Here is a 21313-nt window from a genome sequence, read left to right as displayed (position 1 = left end):
GACTTATCAGACCAAAGGACAGATTTCCACCGGTCTAATGTCCATTGCTCGTGTTTCTTGGCCCAAGCAAGTCTCTTTTTCTTATTGGTGCCCTTTAGTAGTGGTTTCTTTGCAGCAATTCGACCATAAAGGCCTGATTCACGCAGTCTCCTCTGAGCAGTTGATGTTGAGATGTGTCTGTTACATGAACTCTGTAAAGCAGTTATTTGTGCAGCAATTTCTGAGGCTGGTAACTCTAATGAACTTATCCTCTGTACAACCAGAGAAAAATAAAAAAATTAACTCGACCAACTTTACTCCACACACAGAGATGCATACAAAGCTCTCCCCCGCCCTCCATTTGGCAAATCTGACCATAATTCTATCCTCCTGATTCCTGCTTAGAAGAAAAAACTAAAGCTGTGACTCACTCAATATGGAAGTGGTCAGATGACACGGATGCTATGTTACAGGACTGTTTTGCTAGCACAGACTGGAATATGTTCCGGGATTCATCCAATGGCATTGAGGAGTATACCACCTCAGTCATCGGCTTCATCAATAAGTGCATCAACGACGTCGTCCCTCCAGTGACCGTACATACATATCCCAACCAGAAGCCATGGATTACAGGCAACATCCACATCGAGCTAAAGGCTAGAGCTGTCGCTGTCAAGGAACGGGACACTAATCTGGACACTTATAGGAAATCCCGTTATGCCCTCAGACGAACCATCAAACAAGCAAAGCGTCAATTACAGGTTTGAGGTTGAATCCTACAAATCAGCTCTGACGCTTGTCGGATGTGGCAGGGCTTAAACTATTACGGACTACAAAGGGAAACCCAGATGCGAGCTGCCCAGTGACGGGAGCCTTACAGATGAGCTAAATGCCATTTATGCTCGCTTCGAGGCAAGCAACGCTGAAGCATGCACGAGAGCACCAGCTGTTCTGGACGACTGTGTGATAATGCTCTCGGTAGCCGAACAAGTCAACATTCAAAGCCGCGGGGCCAGACGGATTACCAGGACGTGTACTCAAAGCATGCGCAGACCAACTGGCAAGTGTCATTTTCAACCTCTCCCTGACCGAGTCTTTAATACCTACATGTTTCAAGCAGACCAGCATAGTCCCTGTGCCCAAGAAAGCAAAGGTAATCTGCCTAAATGATTATGGCCGCACAGCACTCACGTCGGTAGCCATTAAGTGCTTTGAAAGGCTGGTCATGGCTCACATCAACAGCATCCTCCCGGACACCCTAGACCCACTCCAATTCGCATACCGCCCCAACAGATCCACAGATGACGCAATCTCAATCCACACTGCCCTTTACCACCTGGACAAAAGGAACACCTATGTGAGAATGCTGTTCATTGACTGTAGCTTTGCATTCAACACCATAGTGCCCATGAAGCTCATCACTAAGCTAAGGACCCTAGGACTAAACACCTCCCTCTGCAACTGAATCCTGGATTTCCTGACGGGCCGCCCCCCCAGGTGGTAAGGGTAGGCAACACCACATCTGTCACGCTGATCCTCAACACTGGGGCCCCTCAGGGATGTGTATTTAGTCCCCTCCTGTGCTCCCTGTACACCCACGACTGCGTGGCCAAAAACGACTCCAACACCATCATTAAGTTTGCTGACGAAAACAGTAGTAGGCCTTATCACCGACAATGATGAGAGTCTATAGGGAGGAGGTCAGAAACCTGGCAGTGTGGTCCCAGGACAACAACCTCTCCCTTAATGTGAACAAGACAAAGAATCTGACCATGGACTACAGGAAAAGGCGGGCTCGAACAGGCCCCCATTAACATCGACGGGGCTGTAGTGGAGCGGGTCGAGAGTTAAGTTCCTTGGTGTACACATCACCAACGAACTATCATGGTCCAAACACACCAAGACAGTCGTGAATAGAGCACAACACCTTTTCCACCTCAGGAGACTGAAAAGATTTGGCATGGGTCTCCAGATCCTCAAAGGTGCTACAGCTTCACCATCGAAAACATCCTGACCGATTGCATCACCGCCTGGTATGGCAACTGCTCTGCATCTGACCATAAGGCGCTACAGAGGGTAGTGCGTACGGCCCAGTACATCACTGGGGCCAAGCTTCCTGCCATCCAGGACCTATATACTAGGCAGTGTCAGAGGAAAGCCCAAAAAATTGTCAGAGACTCCAGTCACCCAAGTCATAGCCGGTTTCTCTGCTATCGCACGGCTAGCGGTACCGGAGCGCCACGTCTAGGACCAAAAGGTTCCTTAACAGCTTCTACCCCCAAGCCATAAGACTGCTGAACAATTAACTAAATCGCCACCGAACAATTTACATTGACCCCCCCCCCCCCCCCCCCCCCTCCATTTTTGTACACTGATGCTACTCGCTGTTTATTGTCTATGCATAGTCACGTCACCCCTTACCTACTGTAGATGTACAAATGACCTCTAACCTATACCCCCACACATTGACTCGGTACCCCCTGTATGTAGCCTCGTTATTGTTATTTTATTGTGTTACTTTTTATTTAGTTTATTTGGTAAATATTTTCATAACTCTTTCTTTAACTGCACTGTTGGGTAAGGGCTTGTAAGTAAGCATTTTCATGGTAAGGTCTACACTTACTTGTATTCAGCGCATGTGACAAACAACTTTTTGATTTAAACTTACCAAATAGGGCTATCTTCTGTATACCACCCCTACCATGTCACAACACAACTGATTGGCTCAAACGCATTAAGGAAAGAAATTCCACAAATTAACAAGGCACACCTTTAAATTGAAATGCATTCCAGGTGACTACCTCGTGAAGCTGGTTGAGAGAATGCCAAGAGGTGTGCAAAGCTGTAATCAAGGCAAAGGGTGGTTACTTTGAAGAATCTCAAATATATTTTCATTTGTTTAACACTTTTTTGGTTACTACATGATTCCATATGTGTTATTTCATAGTTTTGATGTCTTCGCTATTGTGCTACAATGTAGAAAATAGTAAAAATAAAACTCCTGGAATGAGTAGGTGTATAAACTTTTGACTGGTAATGTAGATCTGATGATTAGGTTGAAATTAAATTGATGTAACAACCTGTTAGTCAGGTTAAGTTAATTAATTTAAGTTAAAGTTTTACCCTAATTTCAATGTTTACAAAGCAGGTTGAAATTAGATTAAAATTTGATTACTTTTTTCAAATCAAATGTATTTTCCACGTTGATTCCATGTCAATGCGTTGAAATAAACAGTGTGTGCCCAATGGTTATTTTCTATGCACTAGGGGTAAAATACATCACAATAGACCTAGTGAGACGAAAATGACATGCCTTGACAGCACCCTTATCACTGGTTTAGATGACTTGGTAATGTGAGCCTGTACGATAAGCTGAGTCACAGATAAACACGTTCAAAATAAAGTAGAAGCTGACTTTGTTGTCCATTGAGAAACTGCTTTGTACATAGAAAGGGAACACACCCTAAAGCTAATGAAAAGTGCCATGTGACTGGGAGAATGGGATGAAAGGACATCAACAATTTCTTAAGATACTCTGGCGTATCCCGAAACAAACTAATACCTACAGTGTAATTCTTTACATTGATCTTCACTCCAGCTTTGGCTCCTCCAAATGGCACATCTGAAGGAATTTAAAATGGACGGGGTTACATGAGAAAAAACACAACAGGCTATATATACACATGTCTGGGGGCCCAATGTCTTGAAGACTAGGTGTCGAAAAGCCCTTACCCACAACAGCACATTTGTATGTCATCAGCGAGGCCAGGGCTTTCACCTCATCGACCGACACATCGGTGCTGTAGCGGATACCTGAAACATACAACATGGCAGAGTTAGGGGTGTGAAACCGGTGATATCAGACTTGGCTGAAAAAAAGTCATGTTTTCCCATTTTCATTCTTTAGCTAGAGTAGGTGTGTATGAGAATATTAGGAAAATAGTATACCTGAACCTTATACATGATGAAAACAATAAGTCTTTAAGTTGCTGTACAATAAAACAAGTGAAATGTGTACACTATCCACTTTAAAACCAGAGAGCCCACTCCTCCATTAACTTAATCTCCATTTCATACTAGGCCTCTCGTAGTTATTGCAGGTAGTCAGTTAACCAAGATGGAGCCGACCGCTACACTCGCAATAACACCTGATAACCATGTGTATATGACCAATAACATTTGATTACTGCACAAAATGGTTGCAGTTACAGTGTCAGTCACAGTAGGCAAAATTTCCTTTCGTAGTATAGCCGGAGGCAAAGTCATTAATAGCCGTCGGGTGATTGGTTGAGGATTCTTGGGTGTGGGACATCACTCGGAGCCCTTTGCAGACAATTTCTCTCCCCCCGGATCTAAAACCAGTAGTAACCACCAACTTCAATGACAGTGATCTTAAAATTAAAAGACATCTAATATTCCCACATCCCAGTAACATTGTCGCAAAGGAGGGCTTGTTAGCGAGCTACAGGGTTTGAGTCACCTCAGCCGCTTTCTGCATCTAGACTCGGGAGCTCATTGGCATAGACATGTCACATAGGCTTCAGGAGCCAGCTGGTTAGATATGATTCCACCATGGGTAACAACTGGCTACTAGTTAGTTTTCACCAAAATACGTTCAACTCATAGCTAGTTAATCCAGTGACTACCGCATTTAGAAGGATAGCTACTGACTGAAATGTTGCTAGCATGCTGGTTCACACTGGCCAGGCATTAGCCAACTAACAGTTAGCTAATCGTGGACGCCAAACACTGCTAACTATACTTGGGAGCTCATGGGCACACTGGCTACAATAGCCCACGGGTTAAAAAATAGAACACCATTGGCGACAACTGGCGACTAGTTCATTTTCAGACAAACTCAGCAAAAAAAGAAACGTCCTCTCATTGTCAACTGCATTTATTTTCAGCAAACTTAACATGTGTAAATATTTGTATGAACATAACAAGATTCAACAATTGAGACATAAACTGAACAAGTTCCACAGCCATGTGACTAACAGAACTTAAATAATGTTTCCCTGAACAAAGGGGGGGGGGGGTCAAAATCAAAAGTAACAATCAGTATCTGGTGTGGCCACCATCTGTATTAAGTACTGCAGTGCATCTCCTTCTCATGGACTGCACATATTTGCCAGTTCTTGCTGTGAGATGTTACCTCACTCTTCCACCAAGGCACCTGCAAGTTCCTGGACATTTCTGGGAGGGAATGGCCCTAGCCCTCACCCTCCAATCCAACAGGTCCCAAACGTGCTCAATGAGATTGAGATCCGAACTCTTTGCTGGCCATGGCAGAACACTGACATTCCTGTCTTGCAGGAAATCACGCACAGAACGAGCAGTATGGCTGGTGGCATTGTCATGCCAGGACGAGCCTGCAGGAAGGGTACCACATGAGGGAGGAGGATGTCTTCCCTGTAACGCACAGCGTTGAGATTGCCTGCAATGACAACAAGCTCAGTCCAATGATGCTGTGACACACCTCCCCAGACCATGACGGACCCTCCACCTCCAAATTGATCCCACTCCAGAGTACAGGCCTCGGTGTAATGCTCATTCCATTCAACGATAAATGCTAATCCGACCATCACACCTGGTGAGACAAAACCGCGACTCGTCAGTGAAGAGCACTTTTTGCTAGTCCTGTCTGGTCCAGCGACAGTGGGTTTGTGCCCATAGGCGACGTTGTTGCCGGTGATGTAAGGCAGGTCCTCACCAGACAACAGGCCTACCAGCCCCCAGTCCAGCCTCTCTCAGCCTATTGCGGACAGTCTGAGCACTGATGGAGGGATTGTGCATTCCTGGTGTAACTCAGGCAGTTGTTGCTGCCATCCTGTACCTAAGGTGTGATGTTCAGATGTACCGATCCTGTGCAGGTGTTGTTACACGTGGTCTGCCACTAGGAGGACGAGCAGCTGTCCGTCCTGTCTCCCTGTAGCGCTGTCTTAGGCGTCTCATAGTACGGACATTGCAATTTATTACCATGGCCACATCTGCAGTCCTCATGCCTCCTTGCAGCATGCCTAAGGCACGTTCACGCAGATGAGCAGGGACCCTGGGCATCTTTCTTTTGGTGTTTTTCAGAGTCAGTAGAAAGGCCTCTTTAGTGTCCTAAGTTTTCATAACTGTGACCTTAATTGCCTACCGTCTGTAAGCTGTTAGTGTCTTAATGACCGTTCCACAGGTGCATGTTCATGAATTGTTTATGGTTCATTGAACAAGCATGGAAAACAGTATTTAAACGCTTTACAATGAAGATCTGTGAAGTTATTTGGATTTTTACAAATTATCTTTGAAAGACAGGGTCCAGAAAAAAGGATGTTTCTTTTTTTACTGAGTTTATGTGCAACTTATTGTTAGTTTATCCATTGTCCGCCGCATTTAAGAGGATAACTAACTTAAATTACTGAAATGTAGCCACTACTAGCAAACTAATCATGGATTTCCTGTTCTTTGATACATTTGGGTAAACTTGCACACATCAAGCAACAGAGTTTGTGGAAAGGTAAAAATAACAATTAGTGGACTCGTTTTATGAATGATCGGACAGTGAAAATAAAATTGATTGGTAGCTAGCTGGTGAGGCTTTTATTTTTTTCACATTTAATTAAGCCGAAGCTGGGTTTGCTCAGTCGTTCTGCGCTTACTGCTAATGCCGGCGAGCAAGCTAAACAGAAGGCTTTGCAGTGCATCTGTCTGATGTCACACAAGCAAGAACGCTCAACAAATCACCAGATGTAACTCATGAATATTAATGACTTTGCCTACAGCTATCCTACGAAAGGAAATTTTGCTTACAGTAGAGCTCCGTAGAGAGGGTGGTGAAACCACACCTCCGCCTAGCGCTATGGCTCAGAGGGGATTTGATTAGGCTGACCGGGTTGCACCAAGCTATGGGCCTGTAATGTGACTTACATTTTCAAACTAGGTTTTTTTCCCAGGAAGGCAGCTTTAAAAATAAATTTAAAAAAAGCTACCACTTTTGCATGGGAATCCCAAGTAATTACTCCATGTGTCTGACATATATTACTTTATTTTTAGTCGACTTCACCATCGGCTTTGAACGGGGCAACCAGCTCACGCCTGGGTGGCAGCCAGGTGTTTAAACTAATAAACGCCCCCCACCACGACGAAAAACATTGAGCTGGAAACTAAATGTGCTCCTGGCAGGACCGTCTTGTTCACTGACTCTTACCACTATACCAGGCAGGGGTACCCAAATAGTATTTGAGGTACAGTCACACAAATGTCCTGGGTGGCAAAGGTCCGGATGGATATTTCCATTCATCAACATAGTAACAAACCCCCACCTTGCAACCCCAAACTGTTCAAACCCTCATTGGCAGAGAGAAAAATGAGCCGTTTTAAAAGCTCATATGCGATATGGAGCGATGGGGAAATGTTGCAGTTTCAAAGATAATTTCCTGCAATTCTACAAATTTTCCATGTCTTATGGATCTTCATATGATACCAGGAGTGAAATCACGACCAAATTCACAAAAAGTGACTTTAAAAAAAAAAAATTATGGTCGGGACCCGCGGTCCGTAATGACCTTGTTTTGTGTCCGGATTAGGTCGGCAGTCCACCTATAGAGTATGGCTGCTCTACACACAGGACCTCAAACTTTCCACTTCTGAAGACAATGAAGCTTTTAATAGCTGCATAAAGTTCAGGATATTTCTAATTAGTGCAACATGAGGCTGATGGTTCAGTTTTGGGAAGGTGTTCAACTCAAAAGCAGACCTAACAGGATTGTGATTGAAAGAAATGTAATAGTTTAATTACCAACACTCTTTTTAGAAATCAGATTTCATCCATCTGCCATAGTTCTACTGTATGTCAGCTGACATATGGACATGGCTCAGAATCAACTAACATAACAGAATTGAGGTTCAAATTAGAAAAGCCACCTCAAATATTCAGGGAAATATCATGTGTTCCTGTACCAAACTCAGGTCATCTTTGGACAGGGAGCCAAACAGAGAGATTCCAGTGCCCCCATCAATACCAAGGCTCAGTGCCCAGAGATGTAATGCCAGAGAGTTTATTCCAATAACCGTGGCAGGTGCCAAAAATTATTCGAACTCCCCCCCCGTCATCACCAGTGCCAGCATTTATGTACTATGGCTTTTACTGGTGAACATTTTATTTAACTATGCAAGTCCGTTAAGTACAAATTCTTATTTACAATGACGGCCTAGCTAGCCTAACAAGACTCAAGAAACAACAGGGTCTCGATTTCCCTAAATCATGGCATAAAGTTGAATACAGTGAAACTGACTGACACCGTACATTTCACTGAGATGAGTGAGGCAAGCAGGCACTTGAGGATATGAACTCTTGAACCTTATCACAGGTTAAATATAGAAGGGCTGCCTCTGTCGGAGGTCATTCCAGTCTATGACAGGAGCAGCACAACACAATCTCACCCCCCCCCCCCGTTTTAGCCAACCCAGTAGCCACTGCAGCCTCCTCCCACATAAAGGACTTATGCTCTCATCTCACACCACTACCTTATCCAGGTTTGGTTTTGACCAGCTCTGAGTTGGTCAGGTCTGGTCGAGTTTAATACTTATAAAACTGGCACAACCCCATTATCCTTCCTTTAAAACAAACTCCAGAGAGACAAAAGAGAAAAGCTACAAGTAATTTGATATTAAAAGATCAGAACAAATCCTGAAGCTCCACCAAGCTTTATACAATTCAGCCTGGACAGAAATTGAGGAAGAGAGCTGTCTGCTCTCTGAAAATGGAGCATGCAGACTAGCATCACCTAGCAAGTTCAGCCCTAAGTGGGTCTACAGGTCATGCTTTGGTGATATGCTAAATCGCATATTATTATAAATCATCAATGATCAATATCCAGCCTAAATCACCAATGTTCACACACCCAAACAACTACCTCTTCCCCTACTGTATTTATTTATTTTGCACGTTCTTCCACTGCAAATCTACCATTCCAGTGTTTTACTTGCTATATTGTATTTACTTCACCACCATGGCCTTTTTTTTGCCTTTACCTCCCTTATCTCACCTCATTTGCTCACATTGTATATAGACTTATTTTTCTACTGTATTATTGACTATGTTTGTTTTACTCCATGTGTAACTCTGTGCTGTTGTATGTGTCGAACTGCTTTGCTTTATCTTGGCCAGGTCGCAATTGTAAATGAGAACTTGTTCTCAACTTGCCTACCTGGTTAAATAAAGGTGAAATAAATAATAAAAAATAAAAAAACAAGGCTCTGCCCAGTTGAATAAACAAACCAACAACTGTACCGTCAGCATTCCTGCCCTGGGTGGAGTTCAAACTTCCATTCAACTGCACTAGATTGATGATTTTCCATTTTCAACCCTCTGAATTTGGGATTGTGATTCAGTCCATCTATTCTATTTCTATGGTTCAGTCATTTCTTGGCCCCTCACGTGTACATAATATGGTGACCTCAGTTCCAAACTTCCTATCAGGAGAGGCTATACAGACACGCCTGGTGCCCAAACTGATGACGCAGGTCGCGCAGCTGAGAGTCCAGTGTGGAGACGAATGGATTCAGTTCAGTCAGTTGAGCAGTTTCCAGTAAGTTAGTTTATGCTGGCTAGCTGGCAACAGCACCATGGCGCTAGTTAAAAGTTGTTACATGTTTATTTAGATGGGCGAGGAAGAATTAACTTGTAGTATTGGTCCCCATGACATGCCAATTAGCTAACTTAACGACAATATGGTACGAATGACCAGTACAACTATGTTGTAAAACTGGTGGTTGCTTCCCACTGGGCAGCAGTTCTTTCCCACAGGCAGCGTTGCCATGTTCGCGATTTTACTGACAAATTGGGCTACTTTGAAAACGATGTCGCAGGTGAAAAAGTATTGGTCACAGGTTTTTGGCCTATTTTTAAGTTGCACCGCGGTCGCCAAGGCATTTATCTTAAATATATTGTAATGAAACAGGCAGGGAGCAGGTCTCGAACCCTCGACCTCCTAGCCCGAGGTCCGGCGCGCTATCGACTGTGCCGCAAAAGCATGCTCGAGCGGCAGAGTCGATTTCCGCGCTTATAAACCCAGGGTCGTTACACTACTCCCTCCTTTCAAAGAGCGCGTCCTCGCGCTAGCTTGCGACTTTACGTCTTACAGGAACGCGCTCACCGGCCAAGCACACGCACTGTCGTGGATGCGAGGTCCGATCACTTCCGACACCAATGTAATGAAACAGGCAGGGAGCAGGTCTCGAACCCTCGACCTCCTAGCCCGAGGTCCGGCGCGCTATCGACTGTGCCGCAAAAGCATGCTCGAGCGGCAGAGTCGATTTCCGCGCTTATAAACCCAGGGTCGTTACACTATATATTTCACTGCTCCTTACTGTCAGGCAGTGAGACAGGCTGTTGCTGAGGGCCAGAGGGGTGTATGTGTGTTGAGAGAGCACTAGTTATTGGCTGAGTCACGTGAGCGGCAGGAGACGTTGACAACTTTTTTAACCAGTTCTAGGTAGGCTATTTAAGTTACGTAGTAACCTATTTCCAAACCTTTTTCCATAAAACATTAAATACTCTAGAACTGATGCACGTCAATAAATAATGGAAACAAAGCACTGGAAAACGACTTTGGGCGCATTACATAAATCTGCTGGGTGGTTGTTTAAACTGCATTCTAATGTTGACTGCTTAAAGAAAACGGTATAAAGCAAGGTGCTTTATGGATGCTCAGTTCTTGGGTCTCGGGTGCTGCCAGAGTGGAAATTTGAAATGGAAGTTATGGAACTCCCTTGCGTTTTGTTTATGGGGAAAAGGTCCTCAATGAACTGAAATTAGGCTAAATGTGGAGAATTATACATTTTCCTCTGTTGGCCATCAAGTAGCCCATTAATGTATATGCCATTGTAGGCTACCATTTGATACAATAAATGTTGAAATTACGATATCACTGGAGTCATTGCAAATCAATTTCATGGAAGACCCATGACCTGAGACAGAGACCCAGCTTTCTGACACTGAGTCCAACATTGTGCTCCAAAATGCCTTGGTATTCTGATGATTTCATGATGCCATGCACACGTTCTAGGCACCCAGTGCCAGCAAAGCAACCCCAAATCATCACTGAACCGACTCCATGTTTGACTGTAGGGAAGGTGTTATTTTCTTTGTTTACAGAAAACAAAATTAAGCCTTCAGAGATTGTGTGCTTTACCAAAAAAAACTAATTTGGTTTAATCTGTCCACAGGACATTCTCCCAGGTTTTTGGCATGTTCAGGTGCGTTTTGGCAAACTGCAGTCTGGCTTTCCTATGTCTTCCAGGAGTGGGGTCCTCCTGGGTCTCCTACCATATAACCCCCTTTCATTGAGTTGGCAACGGATGGTACGAGTTAAACCTGTCATACCTTGTGTCTGAAAGTCAGCTTGAATCTGTGTGGCAGTTGACTGAGGTGCTTTCTCCACCATTCAAACAATCCTTCACTGCAATCTTCCATCAAGTTCTCTCGTGGCCACGTCCAGGGAGGTTGGCTACAGTGGCATAGGCCTTTAAACTTGTTGATAACATTACGTACGGCGGAAAAAGGAACATCAAGGTCTCTGGAGATGGACTTGAGATTGGCTACAATCTTGTCTGACATCAGATAATTATCTGGTTTTCTTTCTTTTCTCCATGCTCATTGCGGTACACAAAGCAGGAGAAGGAGTCCTTTTCTCTATTCAAACTGGTTGAATGTGATTTTTATATTGCAGGTACCTGCAACTCCCCATAGGCGAGTTAAATTCCAACGTAAAGGAAAATCACCTGCTTGAAATCTAATTATTTCTAACTACTTCTAGAAGGTGCCAATATTGTCTTGGCCATTTTAGGATTTCTTTGTGGAATAAGATAAGATTTGGTCAATTATTCTGATTTTGTTCAACTGCACACCGAAGACATATGTGGACACCAATTTTTTTTCTCTCAACCATTTTCTGGAAGAAATGGTGCATTATTTGAAAAAAGTGCAAGGTTGACAATATTTTGAGCCAAGACTGTAGAACAAGTTAGGATAGCCTACCATCTCATTTAATTGGACCCACTTCACAGTAGTAAATAGATTTAAGTAATTTGCTCCATGCGAACCGATGCGCAGTTTAATGCTAGAACAGACGGTTCACCTTTACCATTGACGTTTGTAGACTACTACGTCTGAATACTGTAATGTCAAATTTCTCGAGTAGACAATACTTTATTTATAAACATTAATACATATCGTAACCATTGCAGAATACTTTTCTCAGCTTTTCTGACCATGGATGAGTTCATATTCCCAAAGTAGCCATTCAACAAATTACCATGCGCATCTCATTTAATTGGACCTATTAGAATTTCAAGTGTCTGACAGGCAGCGCGGTATTTAACAGATGAACAGTCAGTTGATCTTTTGCATTGAAGTGTGTAGGTCTACCGTAGTTAAACATTTTTTCAGAGTAAACAATTATTTTAGGAAGTAACCCAAAAACCAATAAATAAAAGTGTTTTTCTAATTTGTTATAGCTATTTAAAGGGCACGTAACTGTGCTTCATTTAGCCAACATCTCTCGTTTATTGATGGCGCTGGCTGCGCCATGTCAGATCTGAATGCATATGGATGGATGAATGCATCCGGTAAATTAATCTTCCCTGTCATGTTGTGTCTGACGCCAAATTTTCTTAAAAGAAACTCAAAATGGCATATTCTTTTTAATGAAGATTTTTGAATATTCGCATGAAAATATGTTGCCGATTGGATGGAAACCTAGCTATAGACACCCTAAAGACTCTGGCAAATGCAAAAGTCCAGTGTCACTTTGATTATGGCTGCACATCTAAAGAATAAGCTACATGCCAAACAAGCTGGTGAGAATTGTACCCCCTCCTACTCATCTGAGAGGTTGAGCATTTTTTAATCTCTGTTATGGTATATGTATTTTTGTAAAAAATAAAAATAGGGACTACAATGGAAATAAGTCCCCCGCTTTATTGTGCTTTCTTTTTATACTGACAAATAAAATAAAAAAATCTATCAATCCAAAGTGTGCAGAGGCCAATTGATGAATGGAAAAATGCATTACAAAACACCAAAAAGTTTAATGACATTCAGAGAATGTCAAGCCAAGCCTTTGATACTGGGTAAGCCTACAAGGTAGGGAGGGATGTATTTTCTGTTCGTAGAGATTGACAGTCTTTTTATTGTGGTGTTGAAAACACAAACCATGATATTTAAGTGCCCAAAGTCAGTATGCTTTGTTTATTGGTTGTGTGGTGGATTGGTACAGAAACCCGTTGGTGGAAAATTCGCAGCATATATTTAATATAATTACAAATATGGCATCAAAATGTTTAAAATCAGATATCCCCCTAGCTGATCATTGTCTACAGCCGGCTCTGATCATAGTGTTATGAAACAGGCAGGGAGAGTGACCTTGGTTGTGGTGGTCGGCGAACCCTCAACCTTCTGGCCTGTAGTCCTGCGTGGCATCGACTGTGCCACAAAAGCATGCTGAAGTGGCAAAGTCGATATCCAGGGTCGCTACAGTTGGTCGTGAACATTATGAGTTAATTATATGAGGGGGGAGGGTATTCAATGTATTTTACAGTGAAAGGGGAGTCAGGTGAAAATATTTGGAATGTTTAGGAGGGGGGCTCATTTTTTATTTATGACACCTTGAGTTGGGACCAGCCCCTTATATTTTCATCTGATGCTTAGGCCGCAGGTGTGTCCATATAGTGTCTCCCCTTCCAATCAGCTACCACCACAGACAGAAGGGTAATCCAGACACTTCACAGGGGCTATGAAGCTGAGGCATCCGTTTAGAATGTTTTCTCACCACCAAAATGTGACCGACCGGCTGGATTCGGTGTTATGTAGCAAAATTTTAAATGGTGTTTTTTACATTGGATAAAAGTATCAACTCAGAGCTAGAAAATGGTATATCATACACTACAGTTGAGGAACAATGGGAAAGTAATTCTGCTTTGAAAGTTGATAAACTTGTAACCTCACCTTTGAGAAAATGGCCCTTGATTGTTTTGGTACCTACTGGAGAGCACTTCTTTGTCTAAACCCATTCAGCATCGTTCACACCCTCTTAAGCCAGCCCCACCCATCTCTTTAAGGATTCACATGTTAGGCTATGTACTAAACAACCAAAGATATCAAGACTAAAGGTTGGCTTATAATACGGGTGTGTTCGTAAATTTAATCTTCTAAACAGCTTCCGAGGCTTCTAAACAGCTTCTACCCCCAAGCCGTAAGACTCCTGAACATCTAATCAAATGGCTACCCAGAATATTTGCATTGACCCCCCCCCCCCCTCTACGCTGCTGCTACTCTGTTATTATCTATGCAGTTTAATAACTCTACCTACATGTACATATTACCTCAATACTGGTGGCCCTGCACATTGTACCGGTACCCCCTGTATATATTATTTACTGCTGCTCTTTAATGATTTGTTATTCTTATCTCTTACTTTTTTGGGGTATTTTCTTAAACTGCATTGTTGGTTAACTTCTCTAGGGTAGGGGGCAGCATTTGGAATTTTGGATGAAATGCATGCCCAAATTAAACTGCCTGCTTCTCGGGCCCAGAAGATATGATATGCATATAACTGGTAGATTTGGATAGAAAACTCTAAAGTTTCCAAAACTGTTAAAATAGTGTCTGAGTATAACAGAACTGATTTGACAGGCAAAAACCTGAGAAAAATCCATTCGGGAAGTATTTTTATTTGTGTAGTTTTCTATTCAATGCCATTACAGTATCCATTGACTTAGGACTCAAATGGCAGTTTCTATGCCTTCCACTAGATGTCAACAGTCTTTAGAAATTGTTTCAGGCTTGTATTCTGAAAAATGAGAAAGTAAAAGCAGTCTGAATGAGTGGACCCTAAAGTGTCACAGAGCTTTTTCATGCGTGAGACCGAGAGTGCCTTTCTTGTTTACCTTTTAAATTGACGACGTTATTGTCCGGTTGAAATATCGATTATTTAGGCTAAAAACAACCTGAGGATTGAATATAAACATCGTTTGACATATTTCTATGAACTTTACAGATACAATTTGGATTTTTTGTCTTCCTGTTTTGACTGCGTTTGAGCCTGTGAATTACTGAAGAAAACACGAACAAAACTGAGGTTTTTGGATATAAAGAGACTTTATCGAACAAAAGGAACATTTATTGAGTAAATGAATGTCTGCTGAGTGCAACCATATGAAGATCATCAAAGGTAAGGGATTCATTTTATCTCCATTTCTGACTTGTGTAACTGTTCTACTTGGCTGGTTACTGTTTGTAATGATTTGTCTAGTGGGCTATGTTCTCAAATAATCGTACGGTAGGCTTTCGCCATAAAGCATTTTTTAAATCTGACACCGTGGTTGGATTCACAAGAAGTTAATCTTTAAACCTATGTAAAATATGTTTTGTTTTCTGATTTTTTATAATGAGTATTTCTGTATTTGAATTTGGCGCCCAGCAGTTTCACTGGCTGTTGAAGAGGTGGGACGCTAACGTCTCACGTACCCAAGAGAGGTTAAGGGCTTGTAAGTAAGCATGTCACTAAGGTCTCCACCTGTTGTATTCGGCGCATGTGACAAATAAAATGTGATTTGATTTGAGTGCCAGAGTGTGCTCTGGGCGTTTGTAAACTCAGAGCATTGTCAGGTTGGCCATTCGTAAATTCAGAGCCGTTTCGCTCTCGGAGCATTCAGAGCACACACTGGACGCTCTGGCCGAAAAGTAGGGTTGATCAGAGTGTTCTGACCTAACAGCAGCAGTCAAGCACCCAAGCTAACTGGCTAACGTTGGTTAGCTACCTACAGACACAAATGAGAGAACATCTCACTGACCATTTTACTTGACCTAGCAGAGCAGGCTAGGCTGTTATGTTATGTTATCCAGCGCGTTGGTGACAGCAGCTGTGTTGCTGGCAATAATTTAATTACACTTTTTTGCCAACGTTTACTGACACTGGCCATATTCAACGGGTGTTGAGCGTTTGTAAATTCATCAGTTATTCTGCGCTCGCACATTCAGACGAGAGTGCTCTGATATCAGAGTAGATAGCCAGAGCGAATTTAGGGGAAATACCTAGTCAGTTGTTCAACTGAAATGTGTTTTCTGTATTTAACCCAACCCCTCTGCCTTAATCGACATCTTCGGCGCAGGGGGAACAGTGGGTTACCTGCCTTGCTCAGGGGCAAAACAGATTTTTTACATTGTCAGCTCGGGGATTCGATCCAGCAAACTTTTGGTTACTGGCCCAACGCTCTAACCACTAGGCAACAGTTGTCGCAGTGACATCAAACATTCTATCGAAATAGTTACTTGCATAGTGGAGTCTTGTTTATACATGTAGCTAGCTAGCTAAACAATGAACAATAATCCCAACTCATAACGTTACTACCCAGCATAAATCTGCAGGTAGCTAACCAACCAGGTTCAATGTTAGCTAGCTAACAGCCTTCTGTGTTTTATCTTTGACTCAGTCTGCATATTTGCAATCAAATGTCACAATCTTCTTAGCTATCATACTCTAATTCCACTGATTTCAAAACTCGTTCCTCCAGAATGTGGAGAGCAACACTTATGCAGTTCTACTACATGATATCTTTCAAAAAAGCTGTGTTAAAAAGGATTACCTACACATTTTATTTATTTTAATTTTATTTGTATTTACAGACGGCATACAAGTTTGTTATTAATGCACATGAAAGTTCACATGTTCCAGAAGGCATTTCTTCTAAAACAAAACACATTTTAATAAAAATAAAAGTTTATGTTCAAATGGCGCTCTTGTGAAGTAATGATGCGTGACATACACCTAGTTTCCTGAAACGAGTCACAAATATGGTAGCTAGATGAAGTCCAGTCGTGGGTAGTGGGAGGGGATGGAACAAGGTGAAACTGGGCTGACATTCTGCAAATGTTCTCAACGATGAAACATCTGATCACAATAAATGTTTTCTGTTCTCAAAACTGAATCTGTTATGAACACAGTGCATTATGTTTTAGACTTGATGCTTTGTCAGTTTTTTTAAAAATTGCAATGTTTAGGAGTGCAAGATCAAATTGAGTTTGTGCACATGCGCACTTCCCTAACAGCGTTCCCTAACGGAAATATGAAAATATATTCTACAATGCGCCAATAGGATCTAGCTTGTGCGTCGCCCACCTCCTTGCTTGTTCTGCCCACTGTGCTTCATATGCTCCCATTGAAAAACAACACAGATGAACTATTTGCTACCACTCTCTCCTGAGGTATAAAGTGGCCGTTTCCAGTTAAGGGATACAGTATTTTCAACCTACTTTCCATTTCCCTGAAGAAAAATAAATAAAAGTGAGGACTACACTCATGAGTCTTTTAACACCTGCTACGTGGTTATGCAGCGTTCAAAACTGGGAACGCCGAAAAAAAAACGAGCTCCGACTGGGAAAATCGATTTTGAACAGCAATCCAACTTGGGAACTCGGGCCTCTTTCTAGAGCTCCAACCTGAATATCACTGACGTCATGATTTGACCTCATTTTTGTGAGTTCCCAGTAGTTTTGAACTCTGCAATAATCAGCTACAAGCACGACGGCTCCATAGATAGGCCCCTGGAGAGCGGGAGGGTATCACACAGTTCGATGTGAGGGAAATGGAGTCCCTAAAGAAAGCAAGAACAAGATGGTTGTTAGGAGTAGTGCAGTAACATCATAAGGAGACGTATACTTGAAAACTGGGAGGAATGGAGGGAAAATGGGAGGGAGAGGAGGTCTAAGAGAGAGGGAAGAAGAGGGTGAACTTCAGTCAGATAAATTTTGATAAAAGGATGGTTTAAGATTATTATTATTTTTTTTAAATTGTAAACAGAGGGAGCTGAAGACAGGAGGAGTATGGGAGGTGAAAGGTGTGGTGAAGTTATCGGAGACCAAGGTATACGCCGAGGGTCAGGAAAAAGATGAGTCTGACAGTAGGAGTGAAGTTTATGGAGAAAGTGTACTCTTGCCTTTTAGCTGATCCATTTCTGGTTTCACGGTGTGTGAAAAAAAAAAAAAAAAAGATAAAAAAAAGTTGTGGAATCGGTGAGGGTAACCAGAAATGGTCTAGTGATAATTGTTTCTGTTGGTCAGAGGGAGAAGGCGCTCAGGAGTAAACAAATGGGGGCAAGAAAAGTGAATTGTTTCGCTCTCAAGAAAAGGGCACCAATGAAAGGAGTGATAACTGGGGTAGCAGTAAATATAAAAGTTGACCAGCTAAGGGGAAAGATTTTGTTTGATGCAACACAGACAGGGTGGCGAGAGTGGGGAAACAGAAGACTCATTGTCTGTCTTTTTGAGTTTAAGTTAGGATATATAAGTTAAGCCGAATACATTACGATGTTACAGGTGTCAAGCTTATGGGCATGTGGCAGCAGTGTGTAGGAGGAAGGGTCAAAGGTGTGAGAAGTGTGCAGAAGGGCATGAGACAAAGGAATGTGTAGTATTGGGGAAAGTAGTAGAATGTATTAATTGTAGGGGTGCCCACGGAGCTGGGGATCAGAAATGTCCCGTGCGAGAGAGTCAGGTTAAGGTTTCCACGGTTAGAGTAGTGCAGAAGTTGTCATATGCTGAGGCAGCTTAGAAAGTAGAGGAAGATTAGTTAAGGGGGAGGAGTGGTGAGAGTAGTAGCGATATACCAGTACAGAGGGATAGGCCAAAAAGTAATATGTTTCAGTAAGATTGGATTTTTAGCATTTATAGCAGTGGTTATCAACTTTACTGCAGGGATGAAATGGAAGTCGCAGAAAATTGAGGTTGTGGTGGCAGCTGCAGAGGTGTGCGAGACTTGACATCAGAAGAGTTACAGGGTTTGTTAAGTGGTGATGTCCCATCCTTTCAGAATGGCATGAGGTATGAATAAATACATTGAATTAGTGGAGTAGGGTGGTGTTAATTTTGAAATTAGTGAGTAGTGTTAGATGGTAGGGTACATTATATATATATATATAAAAAGAATTCAAGCAAAGTATAAGGGAGTTGTACTCCAGTCTAATAGGTGGCGGCAATGCAACAAATTGGATGCCAACCGCCGTTAAACCTCATAGAAGAAGAAAAATATGAAGATAGGCCCCTGCAACCTCAGATGCTAACTTGCCCGGTGACTGACGAAAGACCTTTTGTGCATCAGCTTTCGTTTTATAGTTTGATTTATTACATCATAATTGTATATGGAGTAGCTAGCAACAAAATACGGTTGTACGTGTGTCATAACTTATCTAGCTAGCTTGGTGATGGATAGCTAAGCTACCTAGTTAGTAATTAAGCCAATGCATATTATCTTAAGGTGGTAACGTTAGTTAGCTATGTGGATTTGCGTGGGCCCCCGGGGGGCATGATTTGACTGTCAAAGTTGCTAGCAAGATATAGAAACCAGCCGGTTCCTCACACAAAGTAGTTTTAAAAGTCAATATTAGCACGCTAGCATCGAAACATACGTAGCTTAGGAAAGTTTGAAAATATTTGAACCATCTGAACAGGAGTTGACAGGCTGGCGAGCATGCTAGCTACAGTGTCAGCTTTAGGGCTGCATGACCCACGCCCCTTCACTGTCATTTCACTTTCCCCGCTTTACCTCCTTTACAGGGTGTCCTGTGTTGGCTGTGCTGGGCACGATACCCCTCAATCACCTCCCATTCGCCGTTGTCTCGCTTGATGGGGAACGATACACTCAGTATATGGTTACAGGGCTTGATAATCTTGAGAATTCCGCGAACTCTGTGTCTCTTCTGCACTGGCGTCTCCTTGTTCTTGAGGTCCTCCACCAGTTTATCCTCAACGATATTAGCACCGCGGTCAAAGAATCCCTCCACCATTTTAAAGAAGTTGGGGTCATCTGCATCTTTCTCTCCTCCGACCTCGCTGTAGTGGCGCACCCTCATCAACGACGCGGTAACTGGAAGAGCCGACTCAACACATCCCGAGGCCAGAGCACTGCTTGCACCACGAGTAAGTAATTCTCCGAAATATCTGTACATTTTTAACTGAGGTAGCGGGTTAGTAACGAATGATATTCAAAGAAAAGTGAAGGCAAACCAAAAACTTATAACAAGACAACGGCTTGTCCTGTCCCGTTTCGCATTGATCTTACATGCGTCCCTTTTCTTGCTTTTAAAGGCAGGCGTGTTTGTGTGGATTCCCACTTCACTGGGGAGGGTTCCACTTGAACGCGCATGCAAAGTAATGCGCGCCTCCGCGAAAAGAAATTGCGCTCCCTGGCGTTTTCAGCAGACACTCTTATCTAGTGTGATTTATAGGACTGACTTCAGTGCATTCAACTAAGGTAGATTAACAACAACCTATCACATTCATAGCGAAAAAGAAATAAATATAACCTTTATTCTGTATGTTGGACAACTTTGAATATCATTGCTGCCAGTTTTAAAGCTTTTGAAAAAGCTTTAACATAAGTGCATTTGATACAGTACATGGGTGCAATACTACATTTTGGGCAATTCTCCTATTAAGAGGTGTGAAATTATTATTGTGATATAATGCTTATTTATTTGAGAATGTGTAGCAGTTGAAATTTGGCCATAGAATCAATGACTGAAAAATACGTATTTTCAATGTCTGTAAATGAGAACTTTTCATAGTCTGGAAAAGACAGGCAGACAGACGTATGTTCAACGTCCGGAAAATTTGTATTTGTACTTTGTCATTCAGCACCTAAAATGCGCCTGATTTCAATGTCCGGAATATACATATTTTTGGCATCCGTATAAGACATATTTTCAATGTCCGTATAAGACGTATTTTCGACATCTGGAAATAGGATGTCTTCTAACCTTTCATTCAGCACCTGAAATGCACGTGACGTCAATGTCTGGAAAAAAAGACGTCTAAAAGAGGTCTTTCCACCTCATTTTGCTTACTGGGCAGTGTGTCAAAGGGTTTGCTTACACATGTCTAAAAGGCACAGCACTGGCTGATGCAACCTGATATCAAACAGGTTGTAGCTGTTTCAGTTTGTAATTCCTTACTACCACAACACTGAACCCTTGCTGTGGACTCTACCCTGAGTAAACAGATAAGATCACCCCTAATGCTGGACACACACACACACACACCCAGTCCAGTCCACCATGCTTTCTTAAATAAGAAATATAGCAATGATCAACCACAACTATGCTAAAAGAGCCTCAAAAAGTTCTACAGCTGCACCAACTCTGGCAGTGTCTGTGGTATAAGCACACTCACAACATTGACAATCAGAAGGCCTACACCCTCTCCTCACTCCCATCTTTTCCTGTTTCTCACCACAACGTTATGCAGTTCGAGGGCTGCGATCAATCTTGATGTGGTTTCAAAGCGGACAGTTCT

At 42.5% G+C, this 21313-nt stretch overlaps 1 protein-coding gene across 1 annotated transcript in view; it reads right to left on the bottom strand.

The window, feature by feature from the left end:
* The window catches only part of LOC120017598 (glutamate dehydrogenase, mitochondrial-like), a 50243-nt gene extending 30104 nt beyond the window's left edge, over positions 1-20139 (bottom strand). The window contains exons 1-3 of the mRNA XM_038960458.1: positions 19566-20139; positions 3712-3792; positions 3546-3601 (exon numbers count right to left, since the gene is read on the bottom strand). Coding sequence (XP_038816386.1) covers positions 3546-3601; positions 3712-3792; positions 19566-19968 — 540 coding nt within the window. The 5' untranslated portion in view covers positions 19969-20139. The remainder of the gene's footprint in view (positions 1-3545; positions 3602-3711; positions 3793-19565) is intronic.
* Positions 20140-21313: the final 1174 nt, after the last annotated feature.

This window comes from Salvelinus namaycush, chromosome 22, assembly GCF_016432855.1.
Source record: "Salvelinus namaycush isolate Seneca chromosome 22, SaNama_1.0, whole genome shotgun sequence".
Taxonomy (NCBI): Eukaryota; Metazoa; Chordata; class Actinopteri; order Salmoniformes; family Salmonidae; genus Salvelinus; species Salvelinus namaycush.
Note: the sequence above shows the minus strand (reverse complement) of the source record. Positions and strands in the feature narration are given on the sequence as shown.